This window comes from Neurospora tetraspora (genome assembly GCF_033439725.1).
Source record: "Neurospora tetraspora strain CBS 560.94 chromosome Unknown B0H65scaffold_1, whole genome shotgun sequence".
Classification (NCBI taxonomy): Eukaryota; Fungi; Ascomycota; class Sordariomycetes; order Sordariales; family Sordariaceae; genus Neurospora; species Neurospora tetraspora.
Genome location: NW_026944383.1, coordinates 1,945,763 through 1,965,853, shown reverse-complemented (window position 1 = coordinate 1,965,853; position 20,091 = coordinate 1,945,763). Strand labels below are relative to the sequence as shown.

Below are 20,091 nucleotides of genomic sequence, written 5' to 3'. Positions count from 1 at the left end.
TATTATTATAATCTATAAGCGTAGCCTCTTAATCTTCGAACCCCAAAGTAAACTTATTAAAGAAATAGCGAATGTAAATAGCCTCCTTAGCTCCCTAATTAAAGGATAATAATTCGGCCTCTATAAATAAAATTGTAACTATATTTTACTTATTAACTTACTAATTGATTATAACGCCTAGGAATTTAAGTATAAACGCTTATAAATTCTTTTAATTAAAAGAGTTATCTATAAATAAGAAATTAATTATAATATAAAAGTCCTAACGGTCTTTACTACTTAATTAAAGGACGTAATTTTAAGTTGTAAGAAAGTGGAGTAATATTTAATCTATAGCCGTATAATATACTAAATTAGGATTTGAATTAAATCGAATAAATTTAGAGACTGGGAAAACTATATTAAATTATAATATAATAGCGATATGGAAAATCGAACCAATTTTAACGTAAAACATATAAATTTCGTATAGGGCTATACTATCTTAATAAAATAAGAATTCCTTTTTAATTATAAATATAGATTATAATTTCTTAATATATTTAACCTTCTCCGCAATCTTCTAAATATAATTACGCTATAATAGCCAAATTAATCTCTTTTCTTAGTCTCGAATAATTTTAATACCCAAGAACTATTTCAATAGTTCTCTACCTATTAATTAATACTTTCTCTCTATAGCAGCTCCTACTTTATTAACTATAGCGATCTCCTTATTCCTATATTTATAAATAATAATAATATTATTAACGTAGAAGAAGAGGAATATATTATCTTTAATTAAAATATTAAGCTCTATAGGGAGAGGATTTATACTTATAGCTACGAGGATCTTAGTAAATTCCTATTACTAGAGGAGGGGAAATCTCTATAAACTATATAGCGTACGCAATAATTAGAACACTTAACCTTTCCTAATATATTTAGGGAGGGCCTTTATAAATACTACTTTATTAAATATAGTATTAATAAAAGTATTCTTTATATTATACTAAATTAAATTGAGGTTAAAGTAAGCGGCTATAGCTATTAGAATATAGAACGACCTAATTACCCAAATCGCTACGTACGTTTTACGTACGCCATCTTTAGATTACTAGTCTTTATATATAATTAAAAGTACCTTATACTTAAGGAACCGGCTGTCTTAATCGAACTTATAAATATATACCCACATCGAACCGAATATCTCATTATTTCCTACTTCCTTAATATTAACCTACTTCTAAAACTTCTTATCCTTATACTTATCTAAATATTCCTCTTCTATAGCTTTAAAAAACTCTCTAAAGGGATAAAAATTAAAATTACTATAATATTCTAGAAGAGCTAGAAAGTTAATTCGATGAAAGGTCTTAACGTACCCTTTATTCTATAGCGGTTAATAATATCCCTTATTATTTTTAATTTAGAATTATAGTTGGGATTAATATTAATACCCTTCTTTTTTATTTATTCTAGGAAGGCTTAATTTACGACCTTATCTCCCTAAAGGCCTACAAATCGATTGCCCTTTATAAATAAAAACGACGCGGCCTAATAAAAGTATTAATCTATAATTAGCTATAATTCATTATTAGAACGAAAGAAGTGAGTTACCAAAAATACGGTTAAATTATTAGGAGGCGTAAGGAAATAGCCCTCTTCTTTATCCTTCGAATTTAAGATTATATTTTAAAAATCCGACGGCAATTATATAAAGTAGTAATAATAAAGGCTCTAAAGACCCTTATAGTATTTCTAAACTTAATAGTATCCCCAATACCTATAAGACCTCTAAAGATCCAAATTATATTTATATTTCTAAAAACCCTAATTCTTCCTCTTCCCCCTAATATATTCTCGGTCTCGGTAAGAAAACCTTAGACAACGGGGCCAGGAACTCCATCATTTATAATAAATATAACCTCGACCTATAGGACGTTTACTTATATAATATCTATTTAATAAAAATATCCTAATTATATAGCCAATTCTTTAAAGGAAATATTAAGGACATTATAGATTTTTTTAATATTACTATTAAAGAAGAACTCATCTTTATTAAATATAATACTTTATATAATAATAATAAAATTAATATAAAGATTCTAAATCCCATAAATATTCGTTAATTAATATCCAATTAAATAGCTAACCCAAGTATAGTCTTTAAATTTTATTAATTTATTCTATTCTTGTATAATTTTTATTATAAGAATAAAAGTTTTATAACTATATATTTTAAAGTATATAATAGTAAGGAAGGGGTCTAATAGAGGAATAATACTATTTCTAAATTAATAATACATTTCGAATCGGTTTTAAAGAGATTTCTAATAATCCGCTTTAGGGATTAGGTTATACAAGTATACAATTATTTTAATAATCTCTATCTACAATTCGTAAGAAAAGTTAATACCTAATTATATTACTATATCCTTAATTTTAATTATACTCCTTAAACGCTCTATGCCGCCGTTTTAAATTTATATATAAAATGCTAAGGGCTTAATCTTAATTCCCTTAGTAATAAACTAAATAGTAATTTTTTTATTACTAATTATCTTGTTACTATATTTCATTACCCGAAATATAATTTAATATTAAATTTATAGCCCTATATAAAAGGATTGTAAATATGTAATAATAAATTCGAATTTTCTATTACTTAAATAATATACCTAAACGAATTTAAAGTACTAATTTACAACTACTATTAAATTCGAATATTTTTAGCCTCCTACCTTCACTTCCTTATAAAAGAAGAAATCGAGGGCTAATTATAACCTAGGGCCCTCCAAATAATTACGAACTTCTCTACGCACCTAGTGGTTCAACTTAACCTTAATATATAATTTGCAATATACTATATCTAATCCCTTAAATTGTACGCTATATTCTTATTCCGTTAGCTTAATTAAAATCTCGGGTCCCGGGTAGCCAAATCGAAAATGCCAACGAAAGGGTTTACCCTTTTAAGACTTCCGCTTAATATAGTTTATATATTATATAATAGAAAAAGGATTTGTTAATACTATTCTATAGAGGGATATATTCTAAAATAAAATATTTATATTTAAAATAAATATAATAAATGAGGGAATTTATAAAGCGGGAGCGTAGGCAATTATTTTTATAGTTCTAATAGATTTATTTATCTTCGAATTATTTTAAGGAAACGAGGTTATAAATTATACTTAATAGTAGGGCGACGTTAGGGAATTAGAATTCTCTATTTTTAATATCGTCCTAAATTATAATTATAATAGTATTATACCCCTCGATAAGAATCCACTTATTTCTAACCTATACATAATTACTAATATTTAATAAGGTAAGGTCTTTAAACTAATTAACTTTATTAAAAATATATATTATCGTGCTTAAATCGAAAATTATACAGTCTCTTAATAGATATACAGCGCCGCGTTTTATTACAAGCACTAAAAAACTACTTTTACCTACCTAGCGTCTATAGAATTAATTATTTTAATCTTTATCGTCCCACTATATTTACAAATGGTTAACGGCTTCTTTAAATATTTTATCCTTCTTTAAATTAGCGAACGTACGCTTTTTAATAATAGAACTTTTAACTTAACCTTTATAAATTAACTATAACCTAATATAATAATACTTATCTAAATTATAACCTAGCTACTTATAGAATTTATATAAGGATCGTCGTAATTGTTTATTCATTAGCAAAAACAAAGAGGAGGTACACTTATTCTTATTAATATTTTTCCTAAACTTACTATTTTTACTTATAACCTCTCCCCGTCCCTTTACCTCCGGGCTAGGATTTTATTCGTCGTTAAAAGCATCCTTCTTAGCAAATTTACTGCTTAATATAATTATAAACGTAATATCCTTAAATAGGGGGGCGCAACCCTTTCCCTAAGTAGTACTTACTATTATTACTTTATAAAAGTCATTATCCATAGCGCGGAAAGAGATTTTCAAATTAAAGTTTCTTTCGATCTTCTTATATAAGAGGATAAGTCCAACCCAGTCGGGCAACCAACTTGGGGGAAGACTTGTCACTTACGAGTAGACTTGTGGCTAAGTTTGATTTGCTTAGTCTTCGACCCTGACTTGAGGTAAGCTTAAGTTAGGCAGATTTAGACCTATAAGTCGGATTTGGAGAGTCCGCTCCTATATAGCTAATTTTTCTTCCTCGATTATTAGAATTATAATTATCTTTCACATCTGCGAATTAAACTTACGTAACATTTCTATATTTTATATATAGTATATTAATAATAATTCTGAACCTATTACTAATTTTATTCTTTGTTTAAACTTACGGACCACCGACCCGTTTTTAACGGCCCGGCCCCGTATTTACTTTACCTAATTATTACCTTCGTATTGTTAATTAACCCTACTTTTAATATATTAGATTTGATTAATTACGTTGTCTAGAAGGACTTCCGCTATATCTTCGACTTTATTAATGTAAATCCGAATATTAAATAGTATTAAACTATATCGGATTAAAATAAGTAGTATTTTAATTTTCTAATCGAATCCCTCCCTCCTATCTTTAATAGATAATTAAAAGTATTAATGAATATTCGTACGATTAGGCGGTTTAAGAATACCCCCCTTTCTATTTACCCTCCTAATTAGCTTTTAGATAAATATATTCCTAAAGATATTTTTAAATTAGCTATTAAATATATCCTTAAGTATGGCGTTAATTCGGTCGAATTAAACCTTCTATTTAACAAAGCTTTCGATTAAACAGAAAATTAAAACGATTTATTTAATAATAATAAAGATAAAAGCGAGTTTATTTTAAACTAACCCGAGTCCGAATATTCCGGTTATAAGTCCGGCGGATAAGGATAAATCGATAATAATGAATTAGGCGAATAAAAGTCCGGTTTCTACCCCAGCTAAACCCTTCTCGATTTACCCAATTCTAAATCTACCGAATAAAGATACTAAATCTAATATATATAAAATAATTTTAATAATAAATTACATAATATTAATATAGATAACCCCGTTTCTTTATTGCCCGAACCGATCAATATAGATTTCGAAATTAATATTTCCGATTACTTATTAATAAGTAATAAAGCTATCTCTTAAACCGAATTTTCTAAATGCAAATTTAATAAGGCTGCTCCTTATTCGGATTCGAGGATTTATAAAGCCAATTCTAACTCCTTAACTAAAACCGTTTAAAAGGAAAAGAGGTTCGAATAATAGTTCGATAGTATTATCACTAAACCTTTAGTGTTTAAAGTCCGACCTAAATTGAAGAGGCGTAATTCGTTTATTATTGCTATTAAATTTAAGTTTAAAGCTCTATCCGGATAGGAGAGGTATAATTATAGTTATACCGCCGCTAAGTTCAGCCCTAAACCTGGCTTTCGCGGGTTAGAAGGTATTTTAAATCCGCTGTTGCCTAGTCTTTCGAAATTATATACTTAATATTAATAATAAAGTTTTAAGAATTCTATTTAATTACTCCTTTAATTATTTATTAGAATGTTATTTACGTTAAGGCTATTTTTAACCGAGTTAGAACCGATTTTTATTCTTTTCTAAATATTTTCGGATAAGGAACGGGAAAGGTAAAAGTTTAATTTAAATATAACATTTTAAACTCGAGCTAATAATACGAATATATTAAATATACCTCCTTTTAATAAATTTAATTTACGTAAAAGAAACGATATACTTATAATTTTACTATTTAAAGAAATATGGGGTATTAGCGATAATTTACAATTATTTTATAGAGATTAGGTCGGTTTTAAAACTTAGCTTATTAATTTATAATTATTAATATAATTTAAAATTGAACTTTTTTAAACTTAGACCGAAATCCCCGAAATAAAGTAATTTCTAAATTTCCCCGGGCTTTAGTGAAAAGGGAATATTATAAATCCGATTTTGTTAAAAGAAGGAAATATTCCGAGGTGAAGTTTTTAAGATTCTAGCTAAAATTAATAAAAATTATTTAGGAAAGAAAGCTTCGCGGATAAAAGTATTTAGGGTATAGGCTTTTCGAATTAGAGTAATTGTAATAATATTTTAGTATTAATAGCCGAATTTTTATATTATTAATTACCGATAGTGGAATTTATACTAAATTCTCGTAATAAAAGTGTAAATTGGCGATATTAGGTATTAGATTCGTTAATTAATAGTAGATTCTAAAATTATAAATGTACTTTCTTTCCGATTTTTGGAAATACGAAAATCTAATTTTTCTAATCTTCTAATTTCGTAAATAGGATAAGAACGTTAAATTTAACCCTATTTATAAGAATTATTAAAGTAGAACCGACTCCGATAAAGCGTTGAATTAAATTCGTTAGCTCCCTACTTAAATTTTAATTAGGTATTAAATTGTTGCCTAGGAAGAAGTTAATTCCTAAATTTCGTAAATTTCCCTAATTTTACCCCGGTTTAACCTTAAATTAAAAATAGCCGTTTTTTAAATTGCTGGTTACTCCTATACCGATAATATTAGAACCTTAAGTTTCTGAAATTAAAATAAATATATTAAACTTACCTCCTTTTAACGAAAGAATCGAAGAAAAAATCGAAACCATAGAGATAACCCTAATATTAATATAAATACTATTTATAATACCGAACCTAATTATAAACGTTTTAATAAGGGCCTTGAAAATTTTATTATACTTTATAAAGGTATTTACTAATAAGCCTATTATAATTATAATTAACGAACAAAAAGAGTAATTAAACCCGCTTCCCTTAATAAACCCGCCGGTATCTCTACTAAGCAATTTATTTAGAAGAGATAACGTATAGGTAGTTTTAAAGGTTTTTTAAACTATAGTTAAAGTTACTTAAAGTGGTAATAAAGATATATTTAATAAGTTCGCTATAGATTTAGCAATTAATTTCTATAAGATTTTTAATTTGGACGGCCCTAATAGTAGTTTACGTAGTTAAAAAGCTACGAATATTGGCTATTTTTACTTAGATACCCCGGAATCTAAATACTAAGAAAGAGATTACTACTCATTTAAAGGAGATACTTATTTTAAATTAATCCCTTTATTCTTTGAGTTTGTACGATGTAATATTACTATAATTGCGAAACAAGAATATTTTAGATTAAACCTGTACAAATTCTTTTATAATATAGTAAAAATTTGGTAGATTATTTAATTTACTATAATTTAGCACGCTAATATTAGATTAAATTTAGATATGTAGGAAAGGTTTATTTAAAATAAATTCCGCCCTAGTAAATTTTAAATTTTTGCTAAACTAAATTCAATCTATTACTTATATAAGGATTGCTGTAAAGGAAATAATCTTTAAGATACAACCTTTTAAATCGTCTATTATATTTGCGAATTTAGTAAAAGAGATCCGTATACTATTAACACCCGTATTTGGAATATTCTTTACTTAAAATTTTGCTAAGTTATTTTTAAATTAATTATAAAGTTAATTATTAATAAACTTTTTAAATATATAGAATAAAAAGCGTTTATTTACTATAATTATATTATCGATAAATTCGGAAACTATAATTAAGAGTAGACTGCTAAGTATTTGAGGGTAGAATTTAATAATAAAGCATTCCTTACTCTTAAGCCGTATCTTATTTTCAAAATTTTATTAGCCCTTCCCCAATTGAAAATAGTTAAAGAGGTATTTATTATTTCTAAAACGCCTCCTATTTTATCTGCTTCTAAAATAATTTTCTAAGGAAGAAAGCCTAATTACTTATTTCGTAGGAATATTTCGTTTGCCTTAAATTCCCGTCGTTTTAATTATAAAGGAAAGAAAATAGACTTTAATGATAAATAGGCTATAAAGGGTAAAGGTTGTAATTATTACTCGTTTTTTAAATTATTTATTAAAAGGATAGTACCTTTTAAATACTATTATAGAAAATAGGTAAAATAGAACCCTAATAAACGTAGCAGTTTTTATACTACTACGGATAAGAAAGAGATAATTATTTATAATGATTAATTAAATAATAATATAATTAGACTTTGTACGGAAAGATACGAAGAGGTTGATTATTATTCGAGTAAGGGAGAAAAAGAAATTTATTTAATTATTAATATTACTAATAGTACTATATATATAGGAAGTACCGAAAAGCATATTACTAAGTCTATTTATTACGTATTTCCTAGCAATTGTAACCGATTTAAATATTAGAAGTATAAAGTAATTTTCCCCTTGCGTAATAAATTTTTCATTTACCTCCTCCCCGACAAGTCATATACTTTATTCAAACTTAAAAGTTAGAAATTAGGAATTCCCCTTATAAAGTTAGGAGACGGGTTTAAAATTATTTTAATTACGAACGTTTCTAAAATACTAATAATATTAGCCTATATAGTTACGTCTTCTAAAAATAAGGCCGATCCTATAATAAAGGCCAAACTAGTAATAAATTTACCGGAAGGTTATTAATATATATATTTAATAATAAATATCCGATTATTAAAAACTAGCGTTGAATAATCGATTTATATTAATACCGGCTATTTGAATATTTTAATTAATGAGAAATAAATTATTTAAAGCGAGTTAATAATTTATAATATTTTTAGAAAGAAGATTTTTAAAATCGTTAGAGAAACGGTTAATTTAATTAGGTGAATTACTTTCGATATTTATTTATTAAGAAAGGTAAATTAAAGATAGTTAAGTTTAGAATTATTATATAGGTTTTTCCTAAAATCGCTACGAATTTATTACTTGGTACATTATAGATAGTACCGTACGGTATCAAAATCGACTCCGAAACGGATATAATATAGATTATTTTATATAGGGATTTTTCAATTAAAATCATTAATAAAATAAGACTGGTCAAATATAAAATTACCGCTTCGTATAATTTAATTTTCCCCGCCTATAGCGAAGTCCGAGTGCCGGTAATTTATTAATATATAAATTTAATTTCGGATACTAGGGTGCCGAAAAACTTTATTTTCGAATCCGAATATAAATTTATTAAAAGTTATTTCCTAAATTAAGGCACGGCCTAGATAGTAGTAATTATAAACCTAAATTCGAAGCTTATATATATTTATTAAAATTAGCGACATGGGATAATTAAAGATATTAAAATCAATAATTATAAGTTAGTCTCTTTCTTACAAGCCTAAATTATATTAATTATTGCTAATAAAAATGTAAGCGAGGAGTTCGATTATATAAATAAATTCGAGAGAATCATATTCACCCCTAACCTAAAGATCGATATAGTTGTTAGGGAAGTGGTAAAGGAAGTAGTACTAGAAGGTCCACTTACTAAAGAGGAAATTTTAAAGATTTTTAAAAATATAATAAAGAAGGGATCTTTACTAGGTATTAATAAGCCCGATGAGGTCCCAGAGATCGAATTTATATATAGAATTGAAATTTATAACTTAGAACTAGACTTCGTATAGGAAATTAAAATATTATTAAATAAATATAATATTTATAACGGAACGAGTATAATAAAAATTAACGAAGACGAAATATTCTAAATTAATTTTATAGAAGGGTAATAAAAAGAAAAGATTACCTTAAGAATATATTAATTTAGCTTTAAAAATATAGAAGTCTTAAATAAAACGTTCAATAAAATATATAAAAATAGAAAATTAGAATAGATGAAACGTTTAATTCCCTTCGGCTATTTTTATTTTATAATTTAGCGGACTATAAACAGAAATCAGAAAATCTAAGTAGTCATAGACTAACGTCCAATTAATAAAGTTATTATAGGCGATTCTTACCCTCTCCTAACCTAAGATTCGATTATTACGAAAATACGGAGTAAGAAATATATAAAGTATTTCGATAGATTAACTTTTTTCTATTAAGTACCCGTTGACCCGTATTATTAGGATAAAATAATATTTATAAGTCCAAAAGGATTAGAGCGATCGAATATTGCCCTAATAGGTTATAAAAAATTATTGCCTTATATATAACGTTTTATAGATAGGCGATTCTATCTATAAAAATATTTTACTATTGTTTATATTGGAAATATAATCGTTTTTAGTAATATAAAAGAGGAATACTTTAAATACTTCCGTTTAATTTTAGAGTTTTTTAAAGATATTAATTTCAATATAGCAGCTAAGAAATCCTTCGTCGCTTACCTATCTATCCGATTTCTTAATTATTAAATAACCGGGTTTAATTTCACAATAACCCAAGAACGTATAGAAGATTTGAGGAACTTAAAGATATTAAAAGACTCGCTAGTTTTAAAAAATATATTAATATCGGAAACCTTTTAAAGAAATTCGTTCTATAATTTATATAAAAAGTTAGACCCCTAGAAGATAAGAAAACGGTTTTATTTACCCAAATAAAAAAAGAAAAGAGGATATTAGAAAGCAAAAATTAATTAATTCGTTAAAGATTTATACATACTATAATCTTTATCCCTACCGAATTGGAAAAGTAGGCTTTTAAAATCCTCTAAGACTAGTTTTATAAAAAATCGGTTCTTTTCTATCATTATTTAAACTGGTTAACCTTTTATAAAATCGACGTATTAAAGGAATTCGGTTTCAATTTAATTATCATTTATATAGAAGGAGATAATTAAAATAGGAAGTCTTTCCTTATAAATAAAATCTAATTAATAATATTCTATAGTAAATATATATTGAATATCAAAAAAGCTTATTAGCTAACCGAATTAAAAGTAACGTATTTCGTATAAGTATACTGGATAATTAAATATATTATTTAATCTTATAAAAAGCTTATTATTATCCTTATAAATTATAAAGCGATTACGAGTATAAGTCGCTAAACTATACTACGTACGGTAGATTTAACTAAATTTAATTTAAAATTAATTACCGCTTTTATTTACGTATCCCAATTCGATCTAAATATTAAATATATTTTCGGCAGGATTAATATTATCCTAAACGCCCTCTTACAATTACTATTACTAGCTGCTAAGCCGGACCCTTAAACTAACGAATTTAATAATATTTAGAAGGATATAGTATATTTAGTCCAAATCCGTATAGATTTAATTATTAAATAGAAGTTTATCGACGGCTACAAGAAAAATTAGTATTATATTAAGGTTTTAAAGAAATTAAAGAAGTATATTAAATAAAATAAAAAGTTCGACCTTCTTTAAAATAAGTAGTTCTTTTATTAATTATACGACGAATTTTCTATATTATTACGCCCGAAACGGAATAATTCGCTTATATATCTCCGAGAACTATATAAAAACTATATTATATATAACGTAAAATAAAAGGTATTATTTCGGGCTAGCGAGAATAGTTAAAGAATTAGAGGGCTTAACCTTTTTAAAATTAATTCGACGGTTACGAAGTTACGTCTTTTATTGCCCTAAGTATAACCTTCTTAAGACCGACCGCAAAACTACGCCTAATTAAATATAGCCAATTATCTTAAAACCTATCCTTTACTATACTATTTAAATAGATTTTATTACGGGTCTATTTAAGTAACCCTATTGGTCTACCTTATAAAGAGGAATAGACTATAACGCCTTAATAATAATTATATATGTTTTTAATAAGAAGGTTATTCTTATATTAAGAAAGATTATTTATATTATGGTCAATTGGGCCGAAAGGTTTATAATTATACTACTACTTTACGATTGGGTTTGTTCTATATTATTATTAATAATAGAGATTATAAGTTTCTTTTAATTCTCTAGAAGGTAATTTTTATTAAATTGAACGCTAAATTAGCTTATACTATCATATAGTATTCCTAAATTAATAGAAAAAACGAACGATGAAATAAGGAGGTCGAGTTCGCGATTCGTTACTATACAGTAGAAAACTTTAATATCCTATAGCCGGATATATTCCCGGTAGTATAATATAATATAAATAATTTATTATTTATACCGTTAGGTATAGTACTTAACGAATTGGTTTTAGGATTTAAATTAAATACCGCTCTCGACCTCATTAAATTTATAAACTATTTAAATATAAATTTAAATTCCCTTCGAAAACTTTATTATAAAAAAGCTACAGAAGCAATAGATTAGGTAGTAATAAAATATAAATTCTATTACAATTAAAAGTACCAGCCTTTAAATTTTCGAATAGGTAATAAAATTATAATTAACTTATATAAAGGCTATAATCCGCTTGGGGAATTATTACGGAAATTTAAGTAATAGCGAATTGGTTTATTTATAGTAGTTTACAAAATCGGAAGTTTAATATACGAATTAAATATATTAACTAATTAGAAAATTTATAAAATTATTTCCGTAACTTATTTAAGGGGATATTCCAAAGGATAACCCTTTTAAAAAGTAAATAAATAATAAGCCGGGTCGGAGTTTTATTAAAGGGGACAATAAATAATATAAATTATATAAAATCGAAAGATTATTAAAATATAAAATAATTTAGATTTAAAGTAAACCGATTTTATTTTATAAAGTTAAATAGAAAGGCTATGATTATGAATAGAATATATAGGCTCTAAAATGCGGAAGTAAATTAGGATTAATAGATTATACCTAAAGTTTAATTAGGGAATATAAAGTAAAATTCTTAATTAAAAATAAAGAATTATAATGATTTAATGAGTTAGAAGGTTATGAAAAACCGGAAGGTACGCTAGTTATTTATATCCTTAAGTTAAATATTATTATTACTTTACCGGCCGCGAAATTAAAGTAGTCTATATTAACTAATACTATAACGGTTTACTTTAAAAAGACGACTGTTACTAGGCAACCTTAAGTAATTATACTAATAATTAAGAATTTGTTTGTATATAAACTTATTCCCATTATAAAATTTCTATTTATACTTCTTAAAATACCTAAAATAGTTATATTCGTATTAAGACCAATTTACTATTTAAGACTAACTACCTATTTTTCGACTATAACTATAGGAAGCGGAAAAAATACTAGAAGGTAATTTCGTAATATAGTTATAACCTTTACCGACTTCGAGAAAAACGTCGTTAGGGCCTAAAATAATAATGCCAGTACTTAGCCTTTTATAAACTATAGTAAGTAAATTCCTAGCGATATTTACGAAGATTCGCGTACTTTTAATTACGCTGAATTTAAGATTAAGAATACGTATTTCCGTTATTTAAACCTAACCGAGAAAAATATAATGGCGGCTATTCTATTTAAAGTAATTACTTTAAAAAGGCAGAACGTTTCGTAAAATAAATATATAAAGTAAATTTTAATTTATAAAAAGGCTAAACTATTATTAAAATACATATTTTAATAATTAAATTCAATATATTCCTGAAAAAATTAGATACCTACTACATATAAATTGCTTAAATTACGTATTAGATCGTAAAAGATAGAGGAAGTTATAAGAAATAGATAGTTAATATAAAAGATAAAAACTTTACTCTGATATTGGACTATTATATTAAATAAATTTATAACCTGTCTTTAAAAACTAGCTTTGTTAAATAGGATATTAGAATCTAACCCATCTAAAAAATAAAGGTTAAGATTATTAACGCTTATATCCTTGACATCGCCGCTAAAACCTATAATAAGGTTACTTAAACTACTATTATTAATAAAAACGTTAATAATAAAATTTTCGCTTTAATTTATAAATATATATTAGAGAACAATAATAATTTTTAATCTATTATTAATAAATATAACGCTACTATCGAAGCGTTAATTAAGAGTAGATAGTAGTACTTTGAGGATAACCCGCCTCCCTACATCCTATTTAAAATTAAAGACGTAAAGGCTGACGAATTCGAAATTAAGTCCGTATCCGCAGCTAAGCGTAAAGCTTTTAATAAGGCCGATATTTAGTCTAAGCGCGCGAAAATCTTTAATATCCCTATTATAAGTAAGAAGCCTATTACTTTTAATAATAAATTAAATTCGTATATTTCGATTTAAATCCGCGAGGATTCTTCGGATATAAAGGCCGTTGTAATTATTAGGTTTTGAAAGAAATTTAAAATTATTTAGATTCTAACCAACCGGCCTGCTTCTACTGGTTTTCTTTTTAAAATAAACCTTACGAATACTAATTCCGGTAGGAAATTAGATAATATTATTTAGATTCCGGCTACCCGGCTTACTTTTACCAGTCTTCTTTTTAGGACGGACCGTACGAATATTAATTCTAATAAGAAGTCTAACAATATTATTTAAATTCTTACCCTCTATATAGATTTAATTACCCCTAATATACATTCTTCTAGCGAAAAAGAAATATCGGGGTATATTTCCTTAGTCCCGAATAATATTTTACGTATAATTATTTTCTAATTTATTTTCGCTATCCTTAATAGGCTATTTACCTCGGCCTTTAATAGCCCGATTAAGGCTAAATTCAATTAACCTATTAAAACGCTTTCGATTTTCGAATCTTCTTCGAATAAAATCCTAAATTTTACTTTAACTAACGTTAGGTTAGCTTTTAAGAATTTATAACAGTAGATAATTCGCTTAAAAACTATATTAATATTTTAGAAAATAGATATATAAATGTAAAGACCGAATTAGAAATATATAAAATAAAAATAGCGAAGTAGAAGATTTTAGACGCTAGATTCTAATAGTTACTAAAGGTAGTTTATACCGATTTTCCCGGTTTTTACGACTATATTTAAGAGAAGGTATTTTAAAGCGCAATAGTTAAATAGGTTAGAAGCGACGCCGAATTCCTTCTTATTGAAGAATTTATAGCGAATTAGGTAACCTTTACCTTCGCGTATTAAAATAGACTAATCTAAATTGATAACGGATAGAGTAAGTTTACTACGATTATAAATGTAAATTTAAAAAGCGGAAGGATTTTCATTACCGCTAGAGGAAGTATATTTAAAGGATGCGAGGTTTATATTAGGGATTGGGCGTTGCTTAGTTAAGATTATAAGGATGTTTTACGTAATAATTTCGTGGGAGTTTTTTCCGACGATAATTAGTCGGGTATATATAAATTAGTTTGTATAGTAATGTTCCGTCGAAACGACGGACTTAAGTATCGAAGGGGTATTATAAGAGGATAAGTTTAACTTAATTGGGCAACCGATTTGGGAGAAGATTTATTATTTACGAGTAGATTTGCTGGTTAAATTTAATTTACTTAATCTTCGACCCTAATTTAAGGTAAGCTTAAATTAGGTAGATTTAAACCTATAAGTCGGACTCGGAGAGTCCGCTCCTATGTAACTAGTTTTTCTTCCTCGATCATCAGAATCATAATCATCTTTCACATCTACGAGTCAGACTTACGTAACCTTTCTGCATCTCACACCTTATTATATTAAAACTAGAAATTATCTACCCAAGCAATATAAAGACTCGACTTTATAACTATATAGAATTCTAGGAACTATAGGTTTAATTTATTTACTCTAATAATTCTTTTCATAATATAGAGGGCTATAGCCGCTTCCTAATAAAAGGTCTAACTATACTAATTACAATTAACTCTACTAAGGGGTTTAAGAATATTAATAAATCTAACCCGGACGAACTTCTTTACTTTACAGTCGTTAAAAGCGGTAGATTCATTGAAATTATTATATTATTCATATAAACTAATACGTTTAGTAAAATTAATCTCCCAGTAATTATCTCTAATGGTTTCAAACATCCAACAATTTAGCGTAGTCTTCTTAATACCTAAATTAAAGAAGGTCTTAACCTCTATACGCTAATCCGATTTCTCAATTATATAATTATATTAATTACATTTATAATAAAAGCCGTAAAACTTAGCGGCAATAAATAAGGCAACCTCCTTATCCTTCTTAACTTTCCTAATTTTTCTAGCGGGAACCTCCCCTTAATAACTAGCAATATTAGGCTCAATAGGCTTAATTTGCCAGTGTATACAATTATCAGAATCGATATACTTCTAAAGACCAAGGTCCTAAGCTATAAAAATAAAGGCATCTTCCTAGGCCGGCCAATCCTTAGGGCCATTAAAAGTAACGCTATTAATTTTAGTCATAGATATTATTAGTAATCGTTTAATCGGTTATCGTTACTAGCAATAACTTCAACAGTTGAATTAATAAGACTCTTAATTATGATATTATAAGTAATAATCAATATAGGGTTCAACGTGGCTTGATTATGTGTATGTGTATAAGACTGGCTCTGCAGACTTGAAGCTCTGGCATCTGGGTAAAAATCCCGCATATCCCAGTCCAGCTGGGCACGTGCACGCCCTGTGGATCCCCTGGCCTCTGACATTGGAAAGACGTCCGCCCGCAGTGCCGCACGCCCGTTGCAGGTGAGTTGACTTGCGACCCCGGGGGTGTCGATTTCTCTATTTCTCTGTGGCGAGCACAGCGAGGCTCCAACCAGAGGAAGGCTTTTGGTCGCTCAAAACCCCCCGTGCCCCTGGCGTCCCGAAAGGCACGCTGTCGTCAGAGACCCCAAGTCGAGATCATTGTCGTCATCACGTATCAAAAATCGCATTCTGCTTCGTGCGGCTTGTGATCGTGTTTCCAAGCTTAGAACATGGCAAAGTTCTAGCGCGATCTGTAAGCCGCTGCCATCTCACCTCATGCAGTGTACAGCATGCGGTTTTGATATTGAGTTTTCTTTTCCAGGAACTTGTTTGTAAGCTGCTTCTGCTTAGAAACAGGTGCCATCCAATCATAACCCTCGGACGTTTGCAGCCGAGTCTTCGACGTCGAAGCAGCCAAAAGTCGCGAGTGATGTCACTTTTCCTTTTGCTTGGCCCCCACAAGGCGCGATATCAATCCACGCCATCGGAATGGAACGTTTGCGATTACTTTTTTGCTTCCACCGACCGCAGGTATCGCGCTTCTCTTGGGCCCTCTGCGCATCATGAAATTTGAGGGCTTGAATATAGCAGAGTCTGTGAAAGGCCGTTTCCCTCAAGGCGAACCTGCCTTTTTCCCTTGTCTTTTGTGCCACTGCCATGGAACAACCTTAACAGCAGGAAGCAATGTAAACCTGAAAAGGCTTCTCAAGGACAGACGCAATGCAACTGTCTCTGTGCTGCAAGTATCAGGATTCAATCGCTTGCCGATATTGAGAGTCGAGTTCCCTTACCGAGTGCCGCGAGGCCCATATCCGCTACAAAACCCCAACAGCAAGCGCTCCTTCCACTTCTTATATGAGGATTGTGAGGTTTTTCTCATCGGCGTCCGGAGATGCTGAAATTCATTTTACTATCCACCCATCTCCAAAAGCCCATTTTCCAACAAGCCAAGATAAATCCTAAAATGGTGATAGACATGGACATGCCGAGAGCCGTTTGTTCCCAAATGGGCGCAAATAGGTGGCCTGTCATGCGATTCTGAAACCCTGTGCCAACTTTGCCTTGGGCACAACCTCGTCGCCAACGGCGCTCTCCTGTTGATCCCTTCCGCCCAGGCGCAAATCATATGCCACCAGAACGGGGGAAGGCATGGCGTGCCGTGTCTCGTGCCCCGATCCCGGTAAGCCGCTCCATTGTTAAGGTCCCGGGCGGGGCAGCACGGGTGCCAAACCAGGCTTTTGGTGGGGTCGTGCATGCCGCTTCCACTTCGGTTGGAGTCCCCGTGTGCCCGTCCTGACGCCGGAGAGCGAAACTATTGACTGATCGCTGATAGCATCCGTCCAGTCACACTTTCAGCCTACCGCTCGGTCGCATCAACAACGGCCAGCCCTCGTGTCTCTCTATCTCTTTTCCCGACAACCTCAAGCGTCCATATTACAACGCGGTCCCCTTGGGTGTCACTATTCACGGTCACGATCAGGCAGTTAACCGCTTGTCGCGTTCTACTAGGAACCTCGAAAACACCTGCGCAAGTGTTAGTCACAGTCCGCTCGAGTCGCATCCAGATCGCAACCATGTCCGACAAAAGCAACACCGCCCGGGTCCAACGGCCGTCGCTGTCCTCTAACATGAGGAGCAGCTCGTACCTCCAGGAGCACCAGCAGTACCGTGCCCCCAATAAGCCTGAGGGGCACTATGGCATCGACACGGTTGTCGAGGACATGAACGCGACATCGATCGCGACCTCGCCATCACCCATTGTCCCTCCCAAGGGCGTCGCCCGCTTCAACGGCATTCCTTCTCCTGAACACCCGCCGACCATTGTCGAGAGTGGGCTGAGCCACGAACTCTCCCACCCCAACTGTACCCCGGCTCCCGGTACCAGAAACGACAAACTCGTCGCAACTCTCTACTACAAGTCCACGGCGCCGCGCATCTCCAATGCCATTCCTTCGCCCCAGCAGGCGTCCTCTCCGGCCGGGAGCCAGTCTCCCAAGGGTCGCGCCACCGACTCTGAGATCCCCGCCAACATGGCCCCGAGCAGCAGCCTCGACACCTTCCCCCTCGAGCCGCCCACCGCCGAACCAGACCCGCTCGACCACCTCTACGGCTCCTACATCTCGCCCATGTGCATCACCTCTTTCCTCCACCTTATGTCTAGCTTCCCGCTACCTCCCGGCGCCTCCGACCTGAACTCGGCCCATCGCTGCTTGAAGCTCGATCAGACGCCCGACCACCACCCGCTTGTCGTCGAGCTGACCCTCTCTCCCGGCCCTTCGCCCGACTACCTCCCTCTTGCGGATTTGCGCAAGCACGAGCTCATTTACCGGTTCGAGCGTGAGTGGAACGTCGATGTCGCCCTGCGCGCCGACACTCTTTTCCGCAGGTATCCTCGCCTGGTCGTCTTCGATATGGACAGCACTCTCATCACACAGGAGGTCATCGACCTCCTCGCTGCTACCATCAAGGACCCGCCCGACCTCGCCGCCCGCGTTGCCGATATCACCCACCGCGCCATGTTGGGCGAGCTTGAGTTTGATTCCGCCTTCCGCGAGCGCGTGAAGCTGCTCACCGGCCTCCCTGGCACCCTCTTCAACGACCTCCGTCCTGTTCTGGACGTCACCAACGGCGTGCGCCCCCTGCTGCGCGCCCTCAAGCGCCTGGGTGTCAAGACCGCCGTCCTCTCTGGCGGCTTCCTGCCCCTGACGAGCTGGTTGGCTGGCGAACTCGGCCTTGACTATGCGCATGCGAACGAGGTGGTCATTGACGAGGCGACTGGTCGCCTGACTGGTGAGGTTAAGGGCCGCATTGTCGGCGCGGAGCGCAAGCGTGAGCTGCTGATCGAGATTGCGGGCAAGGAGGGCATCCCGCTGGATCAGGTGGTGGCGGTGGGAGACGGCGCGAACGATCTGCTCATGATGGATGCGGCCGGTCTGGGTGTCGCGTGGAACGCAAAGCCGAGGGTACAGATGGAGGCGAGCGCGAGGCTGAATGGTGATAGCTTGCTTGATTTGCTTTACCTGTTTGGGTTCAACGACGAGGAGATTTCGCAGCTCATCCAGTAAAGGAGCTAGTGTTAGGGCTGGTGTGAGTCAGATGGGGAGTAATAGCATACGATTTGGGATGGGATAGCAGTCCTTAGAGGGGTCATTAGTCTATCATGACTGCCCCGTACACGGTATGCGGATGGGTGTCTGGGATGGATATGGGTCTTTGGTATACGACGAGATACCTCCAAGTACGCGGTCGAGAAAAGAAAAGATCAATGGTTGGACACACGGAACGGAATGATGATGATTATCACTTAGCCAGGCGACAGGATAGAATGAATATGAAAGTATTGAATGACCATCTTTCCGCCAGTTTTTGTCGGCCAGTCAACATGATATCAGTGCCGGTCCCCCAAGCAACTTCCCAGGACAGGTCGATCGATCATCGATCGGATCACGGAAACGCACCCCAAGTGGGTATGACGTATGGTTACCGCAGGAGTGGGCAAGCTGCAGTGGACGCATTTTCTGGAATGTGGGTGTCTCCAGACCCCTTTGCAACTACTTTCGTCCTCGTTGAGCACGGTTTACACGAGTTAACGAACTGGTGGTTGCCGGCTTTCTACCCAAGAGACCAAGCAGACTGGTTCCCAATTCCAAGACCAAATGATCATGTACCACAACGTCGCAAAAGCTTGTGATGATCAAAATGCGAGCAGATATATCTCGGCGAAGATAGTGGGTCATAGCGATGATAAATCCGTTGGGACAAAACACTCCGTCTTCTTGAAGTTGGAGAGATTGATACGAGGCATTGGAAATATATTCATTGGCGTTACTGAGGTCTAGAAAGCCCAAACATGTTG

The 20,091-nt window shown here is 32.2% G+C and overlaps 1 protein-coding gene across 1 annotated transcript; it reads left to right on the top strand.

Annotated features, from left to right (window-relative positions):
* Window positions 1-17,809: 17,809 nt before the first annotated feature.
* B0H65DRAFT_414907 (HAD-like domain-containing protein) lies at window positions 17,810-19,300 on the top strand (the record flags this gene model as incomplete). Its single annotated transcript, XM_062823953.1, has 1 exon — window positions 17,810-19,300. The coding sequence occupies one exon, from the start codon at window positions 17,810-17,812 to the stop codon at window positions 19,298-19,300; it is 1,491 nt and encodes a 496-aa protein (XP_062685956.1).
* Window positions 19,301-20,091: the final 791 nt, after the last annotated feature.